Raw genomic sequence first — 27,586 nt, forward strand, 5'->3', positions numbered from 1 at the left:
TCGAGTGGTAAAGCACAGTGAGAAAACCCAAAGTTCCCTGGAGGTGCAGCAAGCATCAGGTCTCTGGACATGGAGGCTGGGATCCTCAAAAGATGTGGATATCTTAACTCCCCACGGTTCAAAGGGGATTTGGGCACCCACGTCCCTTTGAGGCTCTGGGCTGGGCTCTCTGGGTTGCTTTGCTCCAAGGGTCACCTCTTCCTAAAAATATCTCCTTCTTCCAGATGTCCTCCTGTGACCTCTCCTTCTGAAGCCTCATAAAAGACTGAGCATTGCCAGCCCCTTGTTAAAGGACCTTATCTCACCACCACCTCTTGTAGCTGAGCCTCTCCAGAGCCTTGCTGTGGCAGACAAGAGGTAGTGCAGGACCCAGACACAGCCAGGCTGCTTGGTTTGATTGCAGAACAGGTGGAGAGAGAGGCACAAACTGGGAGATGGAAAAATATAACGAGGAACCCACCTCACTGTCTGCAGGCAGCTGGTGGGAGCTGGAGGGCCTGAGCTCGCCTTGTCTTACAGCTCACTGCTTTGGGCACAGTGCTGTTGGGGAATTCCTGGGCTGAAATAGATTAGCCAAAATAGTAAGGATTTTTGTGTAAGCTTGGCGTTTGTGCTGGTTTTATCTGGACACTGTTGTTCAAGTATTTAGTTTCTGGGCCTGGCACCAGGCCCTACATCTCTGTCTTGGGCTAAGTTTGGGTGGGCAGCCCTGGCCAGTCCCCAGGAAGAAGAGCTTTGGTTCCTGACTGGGCTTAAGGGTTTGAGCACCAGTGGGTAGATTATCACAGTAATTGGCATAACTAAAAAATAAAGCGAGGAGGATTACTGCTGCTGCTTGACCAAATATGTGGAGAATGCCTTCATGGCTAATGCACCTAGTAAAACCAGCACCCTTTGGCTGCTTAAGAACGTGAAAGACAAGGGCTTATAGCTGGGCATGGGCTATAAGGCTAGGTACACCCCTTCCCCTGCCCACGCGTCCTTCCCCGGCCCTGCGGCCCCGGCAGCACACCCTCCTGCTGCAGCCTTGCCAGGGCAGCGGGGCTGAGCGCCGCCATCACGGCACCCCCGCGCCGCTCCCGCTCTTCGGCGAAATACGGCCCCCGCGCGGCCGCTGCGGGACGCGCCGGGGCTGCCGGCGGCCGCTCTCCTCTAGAGAATACGGCCGGGCGGGGCGGCGCCGCGCCGCTCCTCGCAGCGTTACGGCGGCGGCGGGCCGGGCCGCGGCAAGATGGCGGCCGAGATCCACTCGCGGCCGCAGAGCAGCCGGCCCGTGCTGCTCAGCAAGGTGGAGGGGCACCAGGACGCCGTGAGCGCCGCGCTCCTCATCCCCAAGGAGGACGGGGTCATCACGGCCAGCGAGGACAGGTCTGCGGCCGGGGCTGGGGCTGGGGCAGGGGCCGGGCCGCTCGTCCCCGCCCGAGGCCCGCAGCCCCCCGGGAGGTGGCGGGGAGGGGGCCGGCTCCTGCCCCTGACGGGGGGCCGCGCACCGCCGGGATCTGCTGCAGGGTTGTGCCTGCGGGATTAAACTCCGTAGCGTGAAAGGGTTAGGTATCCGGAAGGGGTGTGTGGTGGTTGCGAACAGAACCAAAAACTCAGGCGTGTTTTTTTGCCCTGCCTTCAGCTGCGCTGGCTGAATCTCCTCCAGGCCAGTTTCTGATTTCCCCGTCCTTCAGGAGCAGCTCCCCAAACTGCTTCAGTCGCAGCAACCCCGCTCCCATGGCCGGAGCGGAAGGTCTGCAGCCTGCTTCCTTCTGGCTGCACTAACTCAGGGAGTGAGTTGGCAGATCCGCGGGGCAGAGGAGGTGATGAGCTGTGAGGACCGTGCTTCCTGGCTGCGTGGAAAAACCATCCTGAGAGCCTGATTCCGGCCCTCAGCGCCGGCCCGCCTAGCTGTTGTGGTGTGTTCTGCGTGCTGGTAATGTCGTTAGGTGGTTATTCAGGACGAATGAAAGTGGAAATGAGGAAGCAGGTAGCAGCGAGGACTGTGGCATAGAAGGGTGAGTGGTTAGCACGGGAGTGGTGACAGCTGGAATTTCCCACATGCCACGGGGGAAGTGTCTTGGAACTGTGAAGAGGGGTAGGAGAAGCTGCTTGAGAGCTCCTGTCCTAAAACTGTGGCACTGTTTGAAAGGAGCACAGGAAAGTGCATTCTTTGACAAGTAACTCAGTGGTTGGATCCTTTTACTATTTTAATATCTGAATTTGCATTATTTTTGCATGAAGTCTCATTTGAAAAGCCTGACCCTGCGAGAACCAGTAGCCTTTGAGGGCTGAAGTTCAGCAGAGTTGTGGTTGCACCTGAACTGGTAAAATATAGCATTTATCGTTAGGTCAAAAAGAGCAAACAGGCCAGCTAGCAGCAGCACTTGCTGACTTTATAACCTTGCTGTTAGCCAGGGCATCCGGGCTTTGCGTGGGAGTGGGGCAGGTTAAGTGCACGCTTGCCCTGGTATAAGTGAAGCTCACCAGATGTTGTTAGTCTATCAGTAGCTGGTATTAAAGCAACCAAGTCTGTATAGGGCATATAGTATGATGCTCGCTCCTATATGGATAAGGTAGAAACAATCAAACTGATGATGCTTCTCAGTGACCTGGCAACGTGTATTTGCTATTAAAAATACGAAGGTACAGTTGTGTTATTCAAGCTGATTATCAGAACTTCTGAGAAACCAGGAAGTTCTGGTCTATCTCCTCTTCAGTGGAGAGGTGCTGAGAACTTACTTTTCATTGGCATGCTAGGAATTACTTGCTTTTAAGTGCCAGTTGAATTTTCTAGAAAACAAGCAGTAGAAGTAGTTGAATTTGGCAGAAGGAAGACTTAAGTAGTTTCTGCTTTTGGTTCCTATTTAGTGTATGTGGTAAATAAAATGTAAACACAGTTCTTGAAGTGGTAAAGTGGCTAATTGGATTTCTTCCCCGGGCTTTTTTTTTCTTCTGGAAGATTAGCGTGCTTAATTCTTAAACGAGTTATCAGTTATTGGGAGTAAAGTTCATCACTGAATCCCGAAAGCCTGGAGTACAAATGCTGTAAGTTTGGGATAAATCAAGCCAAAGATGTCCTTATGTTGTTTAAAGGCTATTTGAAAATATTTTTCTGAAGTACTTGAAGAGTCAGGCTTCTCTTCCTGAGGATTATTTTCTGCAGATTGGCTGCCTGTTGTAATGGGCACTTTCAAAGAAGTGTTCTTAAGTGGTAACTGTAGGACCTGAGCAAATATTAACTGGTTGTACCACCAGCCTCTGGTATGTGAGAGGTATCTTGGTTGTCTTTCCCAGGTGTCTAGGGTGCTGGAAGCATTTGGCACAGCGTTAACAGGGTCTGAGTATTAAAGGCATCCGTGCTTATCAGACTGTACGATTGCATGTTGAGGTATTAAATATTGTCATGGCCTTAAACTGCAGCGCATCGCCCTGTGTGATGTGCATACAAAAGGTGGGTATTTAAGGGAAACTTCCTGAATTCCATGATTCCAGAGACCACAGGGAGCAGCACATGCCTCCTTAGTTTGATCCTGCAACTTAGTAGGACTTCTTAGGGTTCAAAATGCACTGCCTTGTAAAGAGGTAAACAGCTTTCTGCACTGCACTAATCCCTGTGTAAAATCAGCAGGATTTAAACCTTGACCCTTTGAACTGGCAGTCCACATGGCTCCTTGTTGAGCCGTGGCAGTAACTGCACCGAGCTCGCAGCAAGCGGTGACACCTGCATGTGCTAGGTGTGTTCCTGCTTTGGCTGTAAGACGGTCTTGGTCTCTTCCCTCCCCGTTGAAGGAACTTTCTGTCGCATGTGTTGGCAGGTTTGGGCTGGGGCTGAGCAACTTTTTCATTATTCATGCCGTAGGTGCAGTTGTCCTGTTTGTTATCTTGTACTGTGCAGAGTGAAGTTGGCTTTTTGGGTGGCGGTGTGCCTTGAGTCTTAGCGCGGTTGTGTGGAGTTTCTGATGTGCTTCCCGAGGGAGAAACAGCAATTGCTAAAGAGTTCATATCTGAATTGAACCTGAACAGAAATCCGTGGTGCAGGCTTGCAGAGCCCTGTAGCAGACAATGCCAGTATTTAACCTTCAAGGTCTAACGTTGAAGGTTAGCAGTCTGCACGCCTAGATTGTGTTGATGGGAGCTGAGAATACAGCTGCATCTTTATCTGGGCACGTTTTGGTGTCAGATACCGAGCAGTGCAAGGGGAGCAGGGGCTGTTGTCTGTCTTTGGCGTGTGTTAATTTCCAAGAGTAGCTTTGGACTCTGGAGGCTAAATGCTTGAAGCATGCCTTAGTATAGGAGTTTACTGGGATCTTTAGGTTTCCAGACATTGTTGCAATGTATTGCCTCTAATCTGAGGTACTCCCACAGTACATCAAAGCCTACTCACCCACATATCCTTCACCTACAGTTGAACGTATTATCAAACTTTCTGCTCTCTTGTGTGTTCCATAAAAATGGGGCGTAGGTGTTAATACTGCATAACAGATTATGCTGCTAGCAGCAAGCAAATACAGAGTTCAGGAAGCAAAAGAGTTGCTATGTACAACCCCTTTGAGCAGCATGCTAAAAGAGTGGGGCCAGAGTATGTTTGATTAAATCTTAATAAGCTAAGGCTGGCAAGTGTTTCATAATAACCAGTGAGAAGAATGTGTTTACAAGTTAGTAGCGAGGAAAACACTGGTGTGCAAACATCCTCCGGGAATGTTGTGGATTATCATGTTGGTAGAAAAGCTGGAGTTCTTTCTCCGTTGATATTTTCTGCAGTAAGAAGTATTGGTTCTGTTATTATTTTTTGAGGATCCAAAAGATGCTATAGCAGATCTGTGGATACTAATAAAAATCTGGCTTTCTAAAACAGGATTTGAAGCTGAAGGGAAGGCAGGAGTATCTCATTTTTCAGTAGGAAACTTGCTGTCTATGAACTTTTCTCTGAAGGTACCTGGTGAGGACAGTGATCTCGGTGCGTGTGCAGGCATTGTGTCCTCCCCAGCTCCTGGGCAGTGCTTGGAGCAGCTTGAGGTGCATCCCTCGAGCCGGGTGGCCAGCTCTGGGCCGGGGCTGGCTGCGCACACACCTGAGGTAGGATGGCGTGGGCTGCACGTGTCCGCGGCACAGTTGAGTCTCTGGGCTTAGCCTTAAGAGCCTTGTTCTCAGCAAACAGCTAAGGCAAGGTGCGTGCTTCCCAGCCATAGCTGGGGATGCTGAAAGGTGATACACTGGTGTACAAGACCAGGCGTGGCAAGATGAAGGCAGGTGTTTGCAGCAGCCTGGCAGGATCTCCAGAGTCGCTAGCATACCTGCGTGTGGGTGCTCTGTGACTGTCAGCACCTGCTGTTGCATTGAACCTCTGCTTAAATTGCAGCAGTGTTTTTTCTGGTTAAGGAAGTTAAATGTTGGTCAAAACTAATGCTTTAGTGAGCAGAAATGGACAAAGAGCATGATTTGCAAGCAGTGTCCTTGAATTTGCATTGCACTATGGTTAAATCAGATTGCTAATGCTGTTTTGGGAACAGAGTCAATAGCAGTCTACATACTTCTACTTTATTTTGACTGCCAGGGAAATGCAGGCTTGTGTTCCTCCTGGGAAAACAACTGGGAGTGATTGATTTCAGGTAGGAAAGCAGTTGTGGAGTGAAGGTGCTAGGAAGATAGGGCTAGTGTAGCTCCATAGTACTTGTGTATCTGTACTGGAACAAGTTTGGATTTGCCTGCTAATCTTTCATCACTTCTCCCTCCCTGATGTATGTGTTTGGCTTTTAGAGGGCAGCTTATGCTGCCTGAGCCTCAGATACTGTTGGTTTGCTGAAGGATTTTCTCCCCTCTCAGCCCCACAGTTTTTTCTCTATTACTGACAGGTGCTTATTTGTACTGCCCATGAAACACCAGTTGGGAAACAATGAAAATCCTTGGAAGCTGGTAAGGGCCACATTCAGTATTGCTTCAAGATGTTATTGTGTGTGTTTTATATTACCTTAAAACAAACACACAAAACCCCACTTGAATTACTCTGCTATGAATGTGCATCCTCTCCAGCCACCATCAACTTCTGCTTCATTGATCAGTGTTAGGGGAGTTTGCAGGCCTGTTTTTTTTTTTTTTTCTTCCTGCCACTCTCAAACATCTGAGTCTTTTGCAATTTAAAAGGTATGTTTCTATCTCTGAGTAATCCTTAATGGCTTTTGACACTTTCACATCCATGCCGAGACTGCTTTCAACCAAACCTGTTTCTTTCTCTAGGAATGTGTAAGGAAAGCTGAGAGGTAGCCAGCTCTCTGCTGGTATTGAGCACAGAGCTCATTCATTAAATAAAAACCAAGTTCTGAGAAGTGCTGAAGACTTGGTTTGATTTTGATTTGGTGGTTCTCATAATAAAACACCTTCATGGTAGAAGGAGTCTGTGGAAGTAGCATTACCGGAGGACTCTTTGTTCTTTAAGCTGGAACTGCTATTTCACAAATTAATTTTCCAAGCAAAAGGAGATGCACCACAGCTACAGATCTGCAGGAGAAAAAATTGAGGAGGAGAAGTGGGGTCTTGACACAGGCCAATAGTCAGCCGCTATGAAGCAATCTCTTCAAAGTTTGCTCAGAGCTTTATATAATTAGATATGAAGCTGTCTAACGGCTTATCTTTGTGAGCATGAGGTTAGGAAAGTGTTAGGAAATCTTATTTAAACCAAAATAAGGAGCTTTCAGAAGTTAATTTTGCAAGCTTTTGCAGCTCTTTACTTAGACTGTCAACTCTAGTGGCTGTTGTTAATGATGACTGCACAAATTATACTTCCCAGAAATGATTTGTTTAGAAAAGCACATTGTTTCCTTCATATTAATTCCTAGCCCAGTGTAATCAACCGAAATGCTGGGAGGAAAGAAAGCTTACTTTGGGAAAATCAGCAATGCATTATGTCGCTTGCTATGGCAACTCCTAGTCTGTTTACAGCAAAAAGAATTACATGATTTTGGCTAGAAGTGAAAGAGTTGAATTAGCAGGGGTGGAAGCTGCTGTCTGAAATGTTGAGGACAGCCTGAGTGTAATGAATCTGCTTTAAAAACAGACTAAAAAGCAGTTAAAAATCAACAGGTGCTAATCCCTACCACCACTGGCATTTGTATCATGAGGATGACTTGGAAGCACCATCCTTACTTTTCTCATCTTAGTACGAGATGGCAGCTGAAGTGTTAGCTTTTTGACCATGAGGCAGGGTAGGCACTGTAGTAAGGAGGAAGTAATGGTTTTTAAGAGGCAGCCGTAATGCAAAATATTTAATGGGCTGGAGTCATGTACATTGACACTGATCTGGTGGAAAAGTGACTTGATTCAACAGCTGGAAATCTTGATTATTTTGGGGCAGTGTGTACTCAGCTGCATTGACTTCAACTTTCAGAAGAGGAAAGTAGTACATTAAAGTTGGGTATTGTCTGCTTTATTTTTTTTAACGGTCTTTTAAAGAAAAGATGATTTACAAAATTAGAGTGTTACCTTTGTGTCTTCAACCTGTTCTGAAAAATTCTGGTCCTGATAGGAGATACCTGTTGTCTTCTGTGCTCTTTTTGTTAAGCACTTAATAGTGATCTGGTGTGGTTTAGCAAATCCATCCCTAGGTTTGATGTTAGTTACTTTTGAATTCTAGCCTTTTTATTAGTTTAAAAGTAAATAGAGCAACTCACCTCCACGAAGTCTCTTGAAAGCGTTTCCAGGTACACGTATTTACAGATCACTTAGTTTTCCATTTAGGAATGAGGAAGTTGAATTTAAACAGTAATAAAGAAAGCAATCAAAGGTTTGGAGAGGAAGTTTCAAGTTGAGTTAACCTTAACACTGTCTACGTGTGTGTTCTTAATTTCTTGATGTATGTTCCTTTCAAACCTGTCTGTTGTAGGAACGTGTTGAATTGATGATACCTTTCTGCAAGAGGCTCTTGTATCCTTCCTCTCAGTCTGGCAGTGCTATAATACTAAATGCTCTCGCAATAGTTTTTCCTTTCTATCTGTGGCCTGGTACGGGAAGGGTGCAAACTAAGAACAGTTCATAGGGAGCCTTCGCATGCTGTTCAAGTCTACAGTAAGAGTTCTTTCAATTCCCACTTGACCGACTAATCAAGCCTGCTCATACTTAGGTTAGAGGAACAGTGCAACAGAACAGTACTAATAAGGATGCTTGTCCTTAGCATTCGTATGTGAGGAAGTAGAGGCAAGGCTTAGAAGAAGTGATACGAAACCAGATCTGCTGTTCTCTTTACGTCACTTTTTGGAAATTAAGATGACAGTCAAGTGCTGGAGTGATGTGCTGGCCTAGAGGATGAGGTGCTTCTGTTCCTAATATTTGGTATTTGGCTTGCTGAAGGAGGAGTTGCAAAGAGAAGCTGTAAAAATTTGGAAGCTCAGACTTCTGTAATGGACTGTTTTGAGATTTATTTAAAAATGATATCAAATACCAACTGTAAAGCAAGCTGTGGTTTGCTCTGCCAAAGCATGAAAGTGTCTGCAGCTTGAGTTCAACTTAAATCAGCAAGAACTTCAAAGGAATTAAAAGCATAGCAATTTCTGAGGTGAACTGAAATTGTATTTCTATTTCATGCTTAGTGAAAGTCAAAGTATAAATAGTTCTGAAGGAAGCTCTTCAGAATCCAGGATGGCTATTCTCTGTGCTGTTCATCTGGTTGTGCCAGAGTACTGTTACTCCTCTGATGTTGCTACTGTAGCTATTATGTTGGAGTAGCACAAAAGCTAAGAGGAATGAAGCTGATATTTAAGTAATAAACTGGTTCAGATGCAAGGAGGGATGTACTTACAACTGTCTTCTCCCCACTCTTCTCACAATGCAGAACCATCCGGGTATGGCTGAAGAGAGACAGTGGACAATACTGGCCCAGCATCTATCACACCATGTCATGTAAGTAAAATGCTGGAGGTGGTAAGTGATGGCCAAGTGCAGCATGGTCTCGTACCCATGCTGCGTGGGAATACCTCGTTCCCCTTTCCTCTGCCACTGCATTCACCTGGTAACCTTGAATTTTGGGAACTTTTTTGCAGCACTAGCTCAGACTTTAGTTTGAAACTAGGTGTGTAGCGGATGAGATCTAAGGCAGCATTCTGTTAAGAGCCAGATCCTTCACCAGGTAAAGAGCTGTGTGGATCTGCTGCTGAAGATGTCTCCAATGTTGGTATATAACTCATCAACTGAATAGGTAAACTTTTCAAACCATTAGCTGAAAGTCCAGACATAAGAATATTCTCTGCTCCCTGAGGTATGTATGTATTATTATTCTTTTTTAAACGTCTAGATTACTGAGAAAGCAGTACCGAGTAGCAGCTTCAGTTCTGCATGGATCTTGTGTCAGTATTAAGCATCACCTAGCATGGGTGCTTTGCTATAATTTGTTTTATGTAGAGTTGCTGCCTTGAGACATACCATCTATATGAAAAGAGGGCATACAATGGCAAAGTAAAGCAGCAGCAAAACGAAGGATGGTCTTTGGAATGGCAGTTTCTGAAGTAATTTGCCTTTTCAACTTCAGACTGATCTGAGTAGCCTAGGATCTAGATGCCAACTGTATTGTTTTTTTTTTTTTGTATCCTAATAGTTGGTCTGAATTGCAGCAGTTTTTCCATTTGTCAGTTTTCAAAACAGACTATTCAGAGTGTGCTCTAAAAAGGCTTTTACAAAATAAAGTATGTCTGTAGTGGTTCAAAGGGATGGGCTTGTCCTTCTGCAGCATGATCACTGTAGTATCTAGACTGTCCTTCCTGTGGTTTTAAATCTCTAAAAACACTTAAGGCCACATTTTCTGAGGGTGTTGGAAAGGAAGGTATTGGTTTAAAACATTGTATTATTTTAATCCTTGTAATTTGCAAGTTAAGCAACTTCAGTGGTCTTGTTTATTTTTTTTCGACAGCTCCATGTTCAGCCATGGCTTATCATCATGAGAGCAGGAGAATCTTTGTAGGCCAGGATAACGGAGCTATCATGGTAAGGTGCTGTGACTTTTCTTTAGAATGAGGATTAGAATTGCTTAGATTGCCCACAACCACCAAGTGCTGCTGGCAGCTGTTAACTTGCTCTCTTTTCCTTCTTTCTGGAATGCAGTTACTACTAAGTAGCTGAACTCCTTGGCAATTCACCTGAGATGCATATTGGAGGACTGCAAAGAAGGATTCTTCTGGCCAGATGTGAGCCAGCTAACCTCAAGAAATCTTTTAGGCAATAATGTAGCAGCGGGCCCAAATTATGACACTTTGTAGGGAATTATATTGATGAGTACACTAAGCTGAGTGGAGTGCCATGCTGCTGCACTAACAGGGTTTGTGAACTGCAGCTAGCTTGCATCTGGCCAGAAGTATGGATCTGCCTGTATCTAGCCATGCACATCTCTGGATTTTTTTGCTGCAGACCTTTTTATCATGTGGAAATTTCAACAGTAGCTCTAAAATTGCAAGAGGCAAGCTTGGTTTTTAGACGTTACCTCTGTTGCATGCACAGAGAAATGTATTCCCATCTCTTCTTTCAGGGAAGTCTTCTTTCTGTTTTGCTATACTCTTGTTGTAGTTTCTCTTCCTCTCCTGGAGAGTGGATGCTTATGGTGGAACAGAAAGCGTGTTTGTATTCTTCCCTTCTTGGCAAAGGAGAGGAATCCTGTGACTATCAGATGTTTTAATTGATTAATTTCTCTATGAAAATAAAGTCAAAACAACTTGTCTATAAGGAGAGGGGATACTAAATGAACATCAGGAATACAAGTAGTTAACTGTCAGTAAACTGAGACTTTAAGATTTCAGTAAGTCTAATGGATAAACAGAGAATACTCTCACTTAAATCTGTCTCTTCATTACGAAGTCTCAGATCCTTATATCCAAAATGCTGCAAGATGGAGTTCTGTTTGTTCCTGCTGGGGACAAATAAGGTCTCATCTCTTATAGTATCTATTCAGAAAACTTGGTTCTGGCAGCATACTCCACACTGAAAATGCAGTGCCTTATAATAACCATAATTTGCAGTCATAATATCAGAGTGCTGTGCTTCCAGCCTGACAAACTGTTAGATTTTAGTAAGGATATATTGCTGCTATGTAAACTGTTCTGTGCGGTTATTGCTCTTCTTTGTGTGTCACTCTTGCTTATGTCACTGCAGTATTGTTTCTAACAGTTCCACTTTGGTTTTAGGAGTTTCATATTTCAGAGGACTTCAATAAGATGAACTTCGTGAAGACCTATCCAGGTGAACTGTTAACCAGTGTCTGCACTAATATTTGTGTGAAGGGGAGGGTTCTGAAATGCCTGGGGAACAGGGCAGTGTCACAGATTAACCAAGTCCAAATGTGCTTTAAATCTGACTAACCTTCCAGTGTCACTTAGTTGGGAATTAGATATTAGATATGGCTATTCAGCCATAAGATAAATGCTCTGTTATTGAGTAATCATCAGTCAGCTGAGTCTGAGTTGCAGTCATTATCATTACACACACAGACTAATGATGCATTGAATTTAATGAGCCAGAACTAGTGAGTTCAGATTTTGCTCTTCAAATAGCATAGCTATACTGCGTCAATGTGTAGGGAAGGAGCTTTCTAAAGGTGTGTCTTGATAGGTGCAAGTTCTATTCATGCTTTCTGTAATCCACGGGCTAGATTACTTCTAGCTAAAGATGAGAGTCCCTGCCTTCTCTGTCATTTGGGAGAGCAGTAGGGATGAAAAGGACCATATTTCTCTGGTACACGGGGAACAGGGATTATTCTAGTATTTATGGAGATGTTATTTTCAGCATTTGTGCATCCTTAAAAGAAATACAAAGCAAGCTTGCTGGTTAAAAATGGAATAATAATGTGGAAGTCCTGAAGGAGACTCTTAAGGGCTACAGATTATGTAGCAGAACAAAGTACAGTTTGTCCTAGGGCGCCCTAACACTGATAGAAGCAATGTTCTTGCTTATAAGAAAAAAGCCTTGTTCTTAAAAACAACAAGTCTCCCTTTATCCTAAGGTAGATGACAGCTCATTCAAGAGAAATAATTCCATCTTCTGGGGCAGGGGGAAGTTCTTTCTAAAGCTCTTCTAATTTCTTGCTTAGTGCCAGCTTTTAGAAAAATCTGGTGGGATTTGGTGGTTGTCATGGGTACTGGTTTGAATGTTATGGACTAGATAGGCTTTCAGGTGCTTAAAAGAGTGAATCTCAGTATAGCTCCCCTGGGATCAGGAAAGAGGCACTTAAAGCAATTAAGCTTTTTAGATTTGTTACATTCCCCCCAAAGTCCTGACTTCCTAACTAGGGGAAGCTGAGAGATTACGTGCTTCTTTACCGGAATATCTTTGGTATCGGGGCTGAACTCAACTTCTCTCTCTGTGGGAGAAAGGCTTAAGTCAGCTGACTGATGTGTTTGGTTCACTTAAGCTATTCAGCAGGCATATACCAAACAGAACAATGTTAGCCTTTTAATTTAGAGAACAATGATAGCCTTTTAATTTACTTGCCTAGAGGCAAGTACAATATGATGGTAAAAACATCTTCCTGGAGCATTGCTTAGATAGCATCTTCAACCCATGTATCTCTGAACTAGAACACAAGAACACATTGCATCAATTTCTAGGAAAAACTAACCAGAATCTTTTCTCTTCCCACAGCTCATCAGAATCGAGTATCTGCTATTATTTTCTGCCTGACATCAGAGTGGGTTATCAGCACTGGTCATGACAAGTGTGTCAGCTGGATGTGTACCAGGAGTGGGAGTATGCTGGGGAGACATTATTTTACCTCTTGGGCTTCATGTCTACAGTATCCTTCGAAAACAATTGCTGCCTAGAAACTGGAAGTTTTGTTCCTTTAGCTCAACTTGTTCCTTCTTTTTAATCTAAAAAGCTAGAGTTAAAATCTCTTGCAAGCCTGCAAACTTTAATTTTGATGAGATGTTAAATACTTCTGCTTCTGTTAGCTTTTGTTAGATTGTAGAGGGGAAATTGTGACCTTGAGTTATAGGTCTTAAGGTGTTGCTAGTTCCTAGTTTTGAGATCTGAGTCTGCATCTTGTCAAATCACTTCATTTAACAGATGCCAGAGTACATTGGAGTCCTACCTTTAAGCTACAGGGTACATCAAAACTTAATTCATTACTAGTACTAATTTGTCTGTGCGCTTTGCTTTCCTGCAAATTGCTTTTAACTGCAGCATTTGTGGCTTAAGAACTCCCATTGTCTCTTCAGCTGTAAGTATTTCAGGGTATTCTTTACCCTGTGTAAAAGACGAACCCAGTAGCTAAAACTGTAGTTCGTATGTCAAAGCTTCTGAACATGACTTAAATCCCTTAAATCCTAATACTGTTTTTTTTTTTTTTTATCAGTTGTTAAGTAGCAGTTTAGATGTGACCCTACGGTGATTGGAGGTGCTGGCTCGGTGTACGAGGATTAATGACAGTAACATTGTAGAACTGGCGTGGTTCAAAATCTGAAAGGTCAACTACATCTCTTTAAGAAAGAAAGACCGCTCTAGAATTACTATATGCCTGTGGAGTGCTGAGGAACTAGGAGGAAAGCTAACTGCTTGGTTGCCAGCAGCCTCTAGCATTCTGAGCTCTCATCTGTGTAGACCCTGCCTTATTGACTGAAGAGGTGACAGGATTGTGTTGTGGTACTGTTGCCCATTGCTGCTGTCCTTGTTCTAGAGCTAAGGGGTTCTGTGTCCTGCAAGCGTTACACACACAGCTCACTGTGCTGAGTGTAGCACAGAACCGGGTGCTGGCGTGTGTGTTATGAGACTCACAGAACAGTCTGATGCTTCTAAGAGTCACGGAATGCCACGGGTATTGTAGTATTTACAATAGTGTTAGCTAGAACGGTTTATTATGAAAATGGAGAAAAGAATCAAGATCAAAGTAAATTTCCACTGAAGACCATGACATTTGAAAATACATTGCAATTGGTTGTGCCTTTGAGTTGTTTGGAAGAACTAGCTTTCTGGTGTGTGGGCACTAGGTGCTTGGTGTCTCTTATCAGGAGGTCCCATAGGACTTATGTTAATGATCCTGTGTGTAAGTTTCTGAAAAACACATTGTCTTTGCTGGATTAGCAGGCACAATGCTAGCATGAACTTTCAAGATGAAGAAAGGATCACGTGTTCAGGGACTTAATGGATTTGTTGAAAGTGAATTGTTTATCTCAAGATTCTGAATGCTTAAGAGATTTCAGAATGTCATCAGATGGCACAATGTCTGCTTTTTCACTTATGGTAGGATTTTTGGCACACTGACTTCTTAAAATTAGTCTTTCCTGTTGTGCTGCTTGTGGTTTTTGTGTGGCTCCAGAAAGACAGGTGAGTTAATACACAACTGGGATATGTGGTGTCAGTTATGTGTTTTTTTTTTCCTTAGTTCTTGGTTACTTCCTGAATAACATAAGCCATCTAGAAGTAGCAATTGATCTGGTTTCATCCAGCTTGCTATCCTTTAGTTTTTGGAGACAGTAGTCACCTAGTAACAAGAACGGAATATCAGAAACCACTGTGGTGTATATTGCATTTGTGAAAGGTGACATCTTAATAGATCCTGTGTTAGGATGCATTGTGGCTTTTATGACAGTGTTCCATGGAAGAACTCTTTCTGAAATACGTGATATCTCCAAATACTTTGACAGTCTTTGATAGTGTGCTCAAGGACCTCCATCAGGAAACCTGAAAGTGGAGACGAGAGAAGATTAATGAAAGAGACCATTTCATTTGCTAGAACAGTGGGAGTATACTTCTACTTGTAAGGTAAACTGGCCATGGAGGGTTGATATCGTTGAGTTTAGTTTTCCTATCCTGGGGGTACCAACCATTGTAACGTGCTAGGAAACAGAGTTTATAGGAGCAGGTATTTGGTCTAAGTCTGAACAGCACCCAATGTCCAGTGAAGTGTTACTGATGGTAGGTCTGCATTACAAGTAGCCTGACGAGTTCCGGCATCTCTTGTAGAAGATCTTGTGTTCTATAAGTATCTGCAGGGAATGATCTAAATCTATTTAGCCTGCCTTAAACTAGGGAATGGATTATCTCATGGCTTCTTCAGTGGCTTTTGTCTCTTGTTTTCCATACTGTCTTAATTCCACATGTAGGGAAGGGTGAGGAAAAGAGAGGAATGAAAAGGATTGAACTATTACAGTGTCCAGCCGGGTTAGATGTAGTTATATAAAACTTACCTGGCATACTAACATGCTCTTTTCTTATTTATTTTGGCTTTGCAGCTGACATCTACACTCTGTTTCAATCCCTTAAAACATTTTTAAGAACAAATGAATGTTCTCTTGACTGATGATCAGATATGACTATGAAACTCGTTATGCATTTGTTGGTGATTATTCTGGACAGATCACTCTTCTGAAGCTTGAGCAGAACACGTGCTCGATTATCACAACGCTCAAAGGCCACGAAGGTAAAGTAACTCTCTTAATTCCACTTGACCCAGGTTATAATACCTCCATGTGTATCAGAATGGGACATCCACATCTTAAGGCTAGATACTGAATAAGCAACTAGTGCGACATAGTAGTTACAAAAGCTTTTCAAAGCTACAAATACTATTGACTATTTCTTAAGGAACAGATGCATCCCTCCTGTATGCAAATCTCAGTCCTATATACACTGACAAGTATTTTTATTGTAGGTGAGAAATAAAGTTAAGACACAGGCATTCAGTTAAGCACAAGTCATCCACTAGATGGCCACCTTTAAAAACTTTAGTTTCCTTAACACTGAAAAGAAAGGACGAGAATGTGTTGTTTTCTCTTCCCTTCCTCCCTCCCCACTCCCTCGGAGATCTTCTAGTATTCAAATAGCTTGAGCAAGCCCAAATCTAGATTCTAAAAAGCCACTTAATTCTTCCCAACGAGGACTCTCCTGTTTTGATCGGTCTATCACGAGACCCTAGTTCATGTTTTCCTGTGTTTAGTGGAAGCTAAGCTATACGCAAGAAATCTAGAGAGCCTTCTAGAATCAAATGTCTATTTGAAAACAAATGTCTCACGCTGTGTATCGTAGCTGAAGCCCTTATATCAGATGAAGAACCAAGTAGTCTGTAACGTGTTAGAGCTACTGTCTTCAGTAACAAGTAAGGAACAATGCAAATTACAGGAGAATGTATAATTCAATAATATGCTGAGAGAAATAAGACTTAACTCTTCTCATGCAGTTCTAGCAACTTTCAGCTGACTAGTTTGCATCTGGGTAGGGCTGAGTTACTTGGTCATGAGACTCTGGTCCATTGGAAGAGGCTGCCTTTTCTAACAGCTGTAAGCACAGAGTAGACTTTGTAAGCTGGGTAGGCTCCTTTGCAGATGACTGTAAAATGACAAAGCTCACTTTGAATAGGAAAGGCAAATTGAAATTTTCCAATGACAAATGCATCATCTGCTTTCAAGCAGAATTCCAGATTGCTTCAGTTAAGTGCAAAATAATTATCCTGGCCCTGCTTTACCTCTGCGTTTTGCAACAGTCTGTATTTCAATGCAAAGCCTAGATAGATGGTATTGTTAGTCTGAAAGCAGCATTTCTGGACGTGGCATTACATACAGTACGTGTTTTATCTGCTGAGTTGCAGCGAGCTTCCAAGCGCCTACTTCAGCACACTGTCTGCATAGCAGACAACTTTGGCTTTTTTTCCTTGAGGCAAAACAGATTGTGTAGCCTTTTTCCCTCCCGAGTATCTGCATGATATTCCCAAGGTAACTCTAAACCTAAGCAGTAGCTAGTTCTGAGTGTGGTTGTGTGCGCTAGACTTAAAATCTGAGTTCAGCTTGTTTTCCTTTCTAGTTCTAGCCTTAACTGTGGCTTCATAAGCAAGCAGTTTAAATGCCTTTGCAGTTTAAATGGCTTTAGAACTTGTCGCTCAACAGTCATCTTCCCGAATTTTCCACACTTAATAGCCTGCTCTGTGTAATGCTGAAATAATATTTAAACTGCTTTTTATGGAGCAGATGGCCACTGTTCTCAGACAACTGTTCCCAAATGGGTCAGTCTGAAAACAATATAGTGCTAAAGGAGGCAAGTCGAATCTCTCGCTGGAGAGAGCTGGAAGGGACTGATTTGGGCTGTAATTATCACTCATCCTGCTTTCAGACTAAAAAGGCTCTTGATGACAATTGAGCAATGGAAGGATTTTTAAAGGGAAGGTATCTGTAAGGGGAAAAAATGTTCCTGCAATCACAAAACTATAGGTGGCACGAGTGGCAAAGTTACTTCTTCTGTTTCCTGTCTGTGTTACCATGCATATGGGATCTAGTTTAAGACTCCTACTGTAAGATGGCTAAATTATTTGACTATTGAGTGGCATAGCCAGGTTGGGCCTTTTGAAATCTCATCTCGTAATTTAGTATGTAGTATCCAAATTGGCTAACAGACTCCCAGTGAAAGTCACTCTGCTTCTTTTTCATGCTATTTTAATGTTAAAAATAGTTGTATAAGGGGCTTGGTTTACCTGGAAATACCGTGCTCTGTCCAGTAACCACTGACCAAGCAACTTACTATATTGTGTATGCTAGTCTCTGCTTGGCAAGCTTTAATGATTCTACTTTCCAAAGGTCACCTAGCAGCCTGCCAGCTCTTAAAACCAAGCACAGAAATACAAGGGACAGAAAACTGCTAAATCAAACTTTTGGAATTATGCTTTATTTCTTTCTTCATGGGGGTGTTTTTGTTCTGTTATCAGTGCTTTTTGCCTCTGTAACAGAGCTAGCATTTGTCACTGCAGTAAGGAAGCATGTCAAGTTTCACTGTAATAGCCCGGGGAGTGACCCCTTTAGACCTAACTGCAGAATGTTCTTTCCTAGGAAGCATTACTTCCCTGTGGTGGGATCCTGTTCAGCGACTGCTCTTCTCAGGTGCCTCTGATCACAGCATTATCATGTGGGATATTGGTGGAAGGAAGGGGCGAACGTTGCTGCTCCAGGGCCATCAGTATGTAATGGTGTCTTGTCTTTCCTGCATATTCTGTAATGAGCACAGAGTCCTAGGAAGACCACATAGCGTGGCGAGATATTTGAATCTTTGTGAATAATGAAGAAGAAAGCTTTTTTTTCAGAACTGAAGACTTCTGAGGGGGGAGAAGGGTAGTTAGTAATTGGAAAGCATTACTGATGAAGCTTTTTTGGTTATGTTTGTTGGATTATGATAACATAACATAAAAGTAGATTATAGAAAGAGATGGATAAAAGACCTAGATTGTCTTACTTGACCTTTTGTGTAAAAGTTGCATGCTTCTGTATTGTGTAAACGCTTCACTGAGTTGCTTGTGAGGACCTGTGAGGTGATGAACTAATTGGCTAAATTACTGATGGGTCACTGGACTTCAGAAAAGCATGTCACATCTCTGCTGTTCTCTGGATTATGTAGTTAGTTGTCTGTATTTAATCAGGTTTGTATTTTTAGAGAGACAACACTACCTAGCTGCCTCTCATAGGGCCTCTCTAGGGCCTTAATTCAGTCTGACAGGCAGATCACCACTGAAGCTATATTCTCCTTAGAAATGCAGTGGTGGTAGAGATCTTCTTTATGTTCAAAGATGTATTTGTATAGTATATTCTCCTCTTGTCTAATTCGTAGATGCCTCCATCCACCTTTGATCAAGACTCAGCCATAGTTCTAGAACTCCTGTTAAATCTTGAGGATTTAGTTTTATGGCTAAAGAACTAAAAATAGAATATCGGTTATAAAAGAGTAACTGACATCAGCAACTGGAGGACTTTATACTGCTGTTACTGCTGTATCATGTGAAGACTTAAAACACTGTTAGTTTCTCTTCAAACATCACATTTAGCATCAAACTTCATACTGAATGGGAAAGTAAGTTCTGAGAAGCAGAAAGGCTTTTCTACTTCAACTTAGATGTTGCAAAGCAGTTTAATATTGTTGAGATCCTTTGTTTAGTTTCTTGGAGTTGACTTTCACTTTGCCATGACTCTGTTTAGAATTAAACTTACTGGTGAAAGCATGCTTTCATTTGCAGCTACAGACTTACTGTGATTTATTAGCAAAAGTGGAAATTCCATCTGCTTTCTATATGTATCTTGAGATAAATATTTCTTTTTATTTTTCCAGTTGTCTCTGTTCTGATAAGTGGCTCTCCTTGCCAACAGAGAAGAGTATTTGCATTCACACTCTGAGCCAGATTACATTCAGCTCACTGCCAGTGCTTTTCACCAGCAAATATTAACATGGAGCTGTACCTCTGGTATTCAGGTCAAGCCTTAGAATTTGACGAATTCTAGTCAACGTTCTGGTGCAAGGGTAGGGCTTACGTGGCAGCATCTCTTCACTCATCTTCGTAGCTTTATGTAGGCTTAACAAAATGTTTGAAAATCAGTTTCAGAAATCGGTTTTAGCATTCCAGGTAGAATAGGATAAATCAGGGTTTTCTGGGAAACTAAGCTTTGTTTAAATGACTGTGGGTAAATAGCATATGCTTTGTTTGCAGTGACAAGGTGCAGGCTATCTGCTACATCCAGCTGACACGGCAGCTAGTATCTTGTTCAGCTGATGGAGGAATTGCTGTTTGGAACATGGATATCAGCAGGGAAGAGGTAAGATCATGTTCTAGGTCAAAGATAGATTTTTATTTTTCCTCTTTGGAGGCTGACATGGCTTTACTTGGTCTGTTCCACAGGCTGTTTTTCCTCATGTTGCCTGGAACTTTAAGGCTGAATGATACCTTTAAAATCTGCTCTGTTCTGTTGGCTGTCCATGCTGCATTGTAGTAGGTAGATCTTGGGGACACGAGAGGTTCAGGACAGGCTCGGCACTACTTAGCTGCTTATCTCAGTGAGACGACAAGTTCAGTCTGGAATGCCTACAGCCCTTGCTGCTGGAACACTCTGATGTAGGCAAGCCTTTGCAGTAAAGAAATGAATGGACAGTGCTTCAAAAGTCTTGAAATAAGTTCTCAACTCATGTCAAAGCATAAAAAGAAGTGATGCTGTTTTCAAGATGCATTTCAAAATGTAGAGATTCAGTCCTCAGTCAGCTTTTTTTTTAAAGACCCCAAAACACACCAACTGAGCCTGCCATGCATGTTCTCTCTGCATCAATTCCTATCCACTACAGGAGCTGAAAAGATGTGTGTTAGCACTGTGTTTGGTTAAACCGTAATTATAAGGGTTAATGGTGGTTGCCCCCGTAAAGCTGTATTTAAAATTCAACCTTCCCTTAATTGCTTTGTCTTCACTACACCTATTTAGATGAAGAACTATTCTGACCTATATTGAAGTGTCACCTTGAACACATTGAATGCTGTATGTGATGCTCCTATTGCTTTTAGCATGAAGGTCTATCTCTTTAAAACTTCCAGAATGAGTGACTTCAGGAATCTTCGTGTCAGCAAGCCATCGGCTTATAGTACAATTGGGAAAACAAGATGTGGCCACTTCTATCTCTCCTGGATCTGCATGCAAGAATTAGTAGATGATTTTAATGCAATTAAAATAACGCAGTTAACTTAGTGCCGCTGTGGTGTCTCAGAACTTGGAAAAACATAACTGAACAGGCTGCCTTTGAAGGACTAATGAGTCACGCTAGGGGTATCTTCAAATATGCACTAAGGCACGTTAGATTATAAAATAGATTTTTTGAGTAGAAGGAACAGTAACTCCACTGACAGATGTACTACTGATCTTGGACAACTCTAACTGTACATTAGTAATACTGCTGGTAGTGTTGTGCTGGGATTTATTTCCTGTTTAATGCCTGAAAAAAAAAAAAAAGAATAGGAAGAGAGCCTCCTGCCCTTCTGTTAGGGAGAGCCAGATAGTCAAATTGGTGTGTTCTCAAAAATGCTATTAAGTGGAAACAGCTATTGTAAAGTAACAGAAGCAACATGGAACTTCTCGCTTGCTGGAGAGTCAATTGTTCTCTGTTCTCCTCCATCATCCCTGCCTCCCGTGCTGGACTTTGCTATCACCATTTACATTTTTTTCCACTAGCCTGGGGGAAGGAAGGGTATGAAATCAAGGCTGAAGGTCTATGAACTAGTCCCCTGGCATTAACAAGTGTTTCTGGTGAGATGGTAAACTGACAATACTATTGTTTTAGTACTGCCAACAATGGATGTAAGTGAAATGAGGAGAAACACTCCTTTGTTGTTCCAGCTTTCTTGTGTCAGGTTGTAGGGAGAGTCCCTCATCAGATGAGTAGTTGCATGAAATACACATGTTCTAATTCAAGCCTGTGTACTAAAAAATTCTCGACTCTTTCTGTCCTTTAAAAGGATGCTCACTTAAAATATCCCAAATGTATTGAAATGTGTGAAATCTTTAACTATTTTCATTTGGCATAGTCCATTTATGGCAAGAAAAATACGTGGCTGGGAGAAGGAATGCTTAATGAAGATGTGGACAGGATGGAAAATGCAGATAATTTCTTAATTATTTAAATTGTAATCCTGGGGAAACAGAAAAAATCATTACTTCCAGAATTTACTTCTGGACTCCCCCTTAGAGGGGCATGACTGCCTTGTAGCTTCTACACCTTGTATTACACTAGCCCTTAGAAATCATCTAGGAAGCCAGAGCTGCAATACTTGAATGCTTGCAGCAAGTTTAATACCTTAGATGTTTTAATTAGTTTTCTTATTAAGGCAGTAACATCACGTATTGCCATAGGCTTTAAAAGTATAGGAGGTGTAGTTCTTGGTAACAAGTCAGTGTAGTTTTGATGGTGGTGTTTTTTTTTTTTCGGTGTTGTTGTTTTGTTTGTTTTTGTATTAAACTTCCTACGTACTGTACCCTAGGCAATCTATCCCTTTTTTAATATCCAGAGCTGAGACAGGGCCCTTCTCCAAGGGAAACTTTGCTCTGGGTTCTTGAAACAAACTTTCTTGGCTGGCTTGTGAGGGGGAGGAAAAAAAAATAATACAAACTAATTACTTGCGTCTCTTGCTGTTTTTTAGGCTCCTCAGTGGCTAGAAAGTGATTCCTGTCAGAAGTGTGAACAACCTTTCTTCTGGAATATAAAGCAAATGTGGGACACAAAGACGTTAGGCTTGAGACAGGTGAGCTTCCTGGTTTGAGTGCATAGCTGTATTTCATCACTTAAGCAAAAAGCAAACAGAAAAGTGCTAATGTTGTTAGATCTTGTATTTTTGCTGCTTTGAAGCAAGGGTTTATAGAGAGGTCGCAGCTTCTAGGCAGGGCTAAGAAGTTTCCAAATTCTATGGAAAGTTTTGCATAAACTTGTAATACTGGGCAAAGAAGGCTGTGCTAGAAACCATCTGTTGGATTTCCAAGTGTTTCTATGTGCTGGAACTGTGGACAGCTAATCCTTAAGCTTTGTGTGAAGAGGTACACAATGAGCAAATTGTAACTGAGCAAATTGTAGTTCAGTGAACCAGTGGTGGCCCTTCTCTTACCAGGTTACAGCGTGAAAACTTTCCAAATAGATTTCTATTTAGATAGACTAGACAGGCATGAAGGCCGTGTTTTTGGCTGTCTTGGACTCCTTTCCTTGGTTGATTGTCCAACCCTTTTTTCCCCTGCTCCAAGGAGCTTGTGAAAGGAGAAGGGAACGAGCAGGCGGGATACAGAAGTAAACCCATCAGTGGCAAGACTGTTTAGACCTCCAGAATCCTTGGTCTTCACTTGAAGCAACAGGAGACTTCCTTACATGTTGCTGTTGTTTCACAAACACTTGGTAGAATAGTCAAGTGGTACAATGTAGTGATTTTTGTGGCTTACTGATTTTTTTCTCTTCCCTGAAGCATCACTGCAGAAAATGTGGGCAAGCGGTGTGTGGCAAGTGCAGTACCAAACGCTCAAGTTACCCAATCATGGGATTTGAGTTCCAGGTCCGTGTCTGTGATTCCTGTTTTGAGTCAATCAAGGATGAAGAGTGAGTATTAAGGAGTAATAAATGAAGTAATGCTGCTGGGATGCAGAAACATCTGTGCTTACTCCACATATACACTTAATGCTGTGCAAATGTGCCAAGCTGACTCTATTAATAGGCCACCTCTGCTTTGGGCACTCAAAGCAGTAATAATGGTAGAAATATCTCAACTGGCTCTGCAAGTGAATTTGGATCAGATACGGGTTTACAACTCTTTTATCTATTTTTTTTCTTCTCTATGAGCCCAGATCTAGGGTTGTAATAAATTCATCTCAAGTTTTTTGTTTAGGTAAAGCTATTGATTGTACTTAAAATTGCTAAACAGGTGGCTGGCAATGCATCACAGCTACCAGGCTGCATGTATGTTAGTTTATGTATCCTTATTGTGAATTGTTCCTATAGCAGTGTTTATCAACAGCCCAACGTTATTTTTCCATGCAAGCAAATTGGGTTAGACTTAATTTGCTGTCTTGTTAAACTCTTCTCGGCTATGAGGGAGCACTCTTTTTATCTTTATACCAACAGCACTTCACTGTTCAGTGTTTTGTCACCTTGGAAATGTGGAGTGCTAAAGGACCAGAGTAATCGGATACGTGAGGGTGGTTTTTTTTTTGTGTGTGGTTTTGTTGTTATTTGCTTTTATTTTTGAAAGGAAGGTGCTGTGCCCTACTTGTCTCACTGTGGCCAGCAGGTAAAAATGTAGCCTAACTTGACTTTGTAATAAGAAATACAATTATTTACTTATACTATGTCCCACTGCTGCTGTAACATTTTTAACATGCAGGGGAAGACCAGGAATTGTCACACCTGTATAACTACACAAGCAATGCCTTAGCATGATTTGCTGGTTTAATTCTGTCCCGCTTATTATGGCACTGCAGTTCTCAGGACTGATTTATTAGTATTTGAGCAGCTTAATTTTCTTGCGAATTCATTCTACACTGCTATAATGGTGCCATCGAGCTTTGTCTAATGGCTGGCCCTCGTTTGACCTGTTCTCTTGCAGCCGTACTTCCTTGGCAACCTTTCATGAAGGAAAACACAACATTTCACACATGTCCATGGACATCTCCAGAGGGCTAATGGTCACCTGTGGAAGCGATCGGATTGTGAAGGTATTCATGCACCTCTTTTCTCTATTTATTAGAGATATTTAATAGAGAACTGCTGTTTGTGTATACTTTTTTTTTCTGACAACTGTTGCTATAAATCTAACTGTTGTGGGCAGCAAGAATCATACTTGTTGCAGACTGTACTTTCTGCAGCTGAGTGAGGAGATGACCTGTAAGTCCACAGTATGGAGTCTAGCTGTCAGAAATGGTTACTGTTGGTGTCTTCTGGAAACAAAGCAGGCATCAGTACTGGCAGATTCTGCTAGTGGCCTTAAAGATGTGGACATGATGAAATGTGCAGTGTCTGAGCTTCTTGGAGCATTTGCCACTAAAAGCCCTGGTTATGAGGCAATGACATGGAAATCAGTCTTATTTCCAATCTTGCTGAGTTTAAGCCATACATCCTCCATGCGTGCCAGAACTGAGACTGTTCTGGGCTGTTCCTGTTGTTATCTAAGCATGTTTATAACAAACTGCATAGTGCTTTTTAGACCAGCCCTGTGAGAACTGTTAACAAATGCCCCTGAGCCCTAAGTTTGGCTGTTGGTTTGTAAGGCTGGTATACCTATTTGTTGTAATCGAGTCTAGTTTAAAGAAGTTTTGTTACCTGATGTACAGGGAGATTTTTGTTTACTTTTATGCCTCTTATAGAAATACCTCTGAGATCATACATTGTTACTATATAATTCTCCACAATACTTTCTTCCAGATCTGGGACATGACGCCAGTAGTTGGTTGCAGCCTTGCAACTGGCTTCTCTTCACGTTGATCTAATACCTGACAGGTTTATGCACCTTATGTACAGCAATATGCACCGAATGAATGGAATCCTTCTTAAGAATATTACCGCAAACACTGGTTGCTTGATTCTTCTCCTGATGCTGTTCCAGGATGGACAGTCACCTTTGTAGAGCAAACCTTTTCTGTTGGGCTCACCAGGAATTTCCTTGGTGCGGAAGTGCGGCCTCTCGGACTAACGTAACATGGCTTACCTGCAATATGACGCCTTGATGAAAGGACCTGTTGTTTCTCGGTTTACATGTAGTGTTAACAATGTGCTATCTCTGCTGATATATCTTGTACAGATACTGTGTAGCGTAAACATTATCAGAGTAAAATGAGCATAGTACATTTGATTTGTGCAAGTAGTAAAGTAACTTATTCTCTCTTCCAAAAAGCAGTTCTGTAGAAATACTTTTGAGCAGTCACCGTCTAAACTGCCTCCAAAAGGTATGTTGGTTATTCCTATGGAAGGAGGAAATACTTCAAAGTGGCAGGTAGCTTATTTCAGGTGAGATAGTAAGAGAACCTTTAATCATACAAGATTTCCTTTATTGGCTTTCTTGTAGTGTTTGTCTTCAAATTCAGTCACTAGTGAAGTCACTTTTGTGGGACAACTGTTCAGGTAGTTGGTGAGTCTTCAAACACTTCAAGGCTCTTAAGTAGAGTTCTAGCATAGCTAACAAACTTCTGTAGGTCTTACTAAAATATACAGCCCTGCTACTCTAAAGACAGGCCATAGGTGTGAGCCATGTGCTTTGACAACTCTGTAATGCAGTTAGAACGGGAAGCTAAGCAAATCTACCTTGTTAAATGGTATGGCTAAGAAAAAATGGCCAGCTAAAACTTAGAGACTTTTTTCCTGTGGAAAGGCTGATGTTTGTTTAATGGTAGGGAGCCTGTCTCTGCTAAAATGCAGCATAAATTTAAATACTGCCTTGTTGCTTAAAAACTGATAAATACTGAGAGTTTCTGAAGCAATAACTACCAAGGTACAGAACAGCTGCTTTTTTTTTTTTTTTTTTCCCTGCCCCTAGGTCTGTTAATCTTGAGACTTATATTGATCCTTCCCTATTTCAAAGCTGAGAAGTATGAAGAAGAGCTGGGAGGCTTTTACGACTGCAGTTGGCACATACTGGAAATAACTAATTAGATTGGCAATAAATTGGTCTATCATTCATATGAGTATCCCGCATTTGAATCCGGTAAAGAGAGCTTTGAAAGCTAAGGTAATATGTCAGAGCTTAAGCTTGGAGCTATTTAGATTTCTCTGAAAACAGGTGCATATGCGTGAGGACAAAAACTGGGGGTAGGTCAGCTGGCCCAGAGTTAGGTGCTGTTTTGCAACTGTCAAAGGTAATAGGTTATTTCTGGCAGAGGACTGAAGGGTTAGACTGTCTTTATTGCAGCAATGATCAAGTGGTGCTATGAGTGTTAGCGAATTCAAGTCCTAGTTGTCTAACTTGACACTAATAATCTGCATTGGACCATGCTGTAGGCTAAAATATATAAAGATCGTGGTGTATTTAATAAACCATTATTCACTTCTATTTTAAGCCAAAAAGCTGATAGTCTCCAAAGGGGCATTAGAATCTCGAATATGTTAGTTACTGTTATTTTGGATCTGACATTGTCTGCCTTTCTGTGGCCCTTCCCCAGAAGTTTTGCTAGGAGTCTTTTGACCTGCTAGCCATGTTGGGCCGGTGAAAAATAATCAAATCCCTCTTTTGTGGGAATCCCAAAACTTGTCTTGCCTTCAGTTCAGGATTTAGCACTTGTCAGTCTGATTTAATTCATCCTTTGATACATGCTGTATAGCTACTTTTTTTTGTGTGTGTGAAGGTTTATTTCTAAGTTATTGAGAGAAAATCAGCTTGTACTGGAAAAAAATCACAGCTTTCTGCTCTGAAGGCTTTCGGTCTTGTAAATCAAGAAAGAAACTGAGTGTTTGAAGGGGGTAAACAAGCCCTGATAATGCTCTGCATTTGCCTTCAGACTTCTTCCTATGTGGTTTTGGAAGAGAACAGAAGTCTTCCTCCTAACAGCACATAAGGCAGAACAGGAGTTCCGTAGCTAGAGCCATTTAAGATACTGCTGTGCTGTAAGGAGGATCTAGGGTTGTGTCTTAAGCTGTGAGAGTAATGTCGATGTGGGATGAACAGCATTTTTTTCCAAACCAGGCATTCTGAAACTCTTACACCAATGATACTGAGGTGTAATTCGTTTGCAGCTGATACTCCTGAACTTCAGCTTTTTTAGTTCTGTTTAGTCCATGTGCCCCTGATCAGCATGCAGCTCCCCCCCTCCTTGTGAATACTTCCTCTGCTTCTTGACAACCACTTATTTTACATTAAGGTTTTGACACTAGAAAATATATTCTCTACTGCTTATTGTTAAACCTAAGGAATCTATTTTCTATAATTGATATACTTATAGATAGTGTCAGTTCAGATTATAGCAAGACAATTATGGCTGCTAATTCGTTAGTCATGTAAGTATACTCTTGGTGTTGAATGAGTAATGCTTACAAACCACTAAAGAGACAGTGTTTTTGTTTATGAACAACTATCTCAAAGGCACATACTCTCATGAAACTGAACATATTTCAGCTATGTCAGCTTAAGTGTGCAATTACTGAGAAGGCTTGATTTGAAGCATTACTAATCTTGCTTGTATAACCTCTTTCGCTGGGGCAGGGAACGGGAGCAACGGGTACTAGTATGTGCTACGTCTTTACTAGTTGTATTTCTGTACCCTGCATAATTAAGCAATGCTAGATAAATCTGTCCCTGGCTCCTTCTTGTCTGTTTTTTAAAACTTTGATTACATGTACAATAAAATATTTCTTGATATTCAATTAGTCTATTTGGATGATCCATCTTTTCTTA

General features: G+C 42.0%; 1 protein-coding gene and 1 long non-coding RNA gene across 2 annotated transcripts; one reads left to right on the forward strand and one right to left on the reverse strand.

Annotated features, from left to right (window-relative positions):
* Positions 1–1,178: 1,178 nt before the first annotated feature.
* WDFY1 (WD repeat and FYVE domain containing 1) lies at positions 1,179–27,555 on the forward strand. Its single transcript, XM_035334295.1, has 12 exons — positions 1,179–1,368; positions 8,807–8,874; positions 9,878–9,951; positions 11,142–11,196; positions 12,595–12,745; positions 15,258–15,370; positions 17,763–17,889; positions 19,406–19,511; positions 21,872–21,973; positions 22,679–22,809; positions 23,813–23,921; positions 24,628–27,555. Exons 1-12 carry the CDS (start codon positions 1,232–1,234, stop codon positions 24,685–24,687), a joined length of 1,233 nt encoding a protein of 410 aa, XP_035190186.1. The 5' UTR covers positions 1,179–1,231; the 3' UTR covers positions 24,688–27,555.
* On the reverse strand, positions 2,936–3,373 carry LOC118171309. The gene is made up of 2 exons (XR_004753150.1): positions 3,238–3,373; positions 2,936–3,128 (listed from the first exon to the last, which is right to left on the reverse strand). It is a non-coding gene; the product is annotated as an uncharacterized LOC118171309 (long non-coding RNA).
* Positions 27,556–27,586: the final 31 nt, after the last annotated feature.

Source organism: Oxyura jamaicensis, chromosome 9 (genome assembly GCF_011077185.1).
Source record: "Oxyura jamaicensis isolate SHBP4307 breed ruddy duck chromosome 9, BPBGC_Ojam_1.0, whole genome shotgun sequence".
Taxonomy (NCBI): domain Eukaryota; kingdom Metazoa; phylum Chordata; class Aves; order Anseriformes; family Anatidae; genus Oxyura; species Oxyura jamaicensis.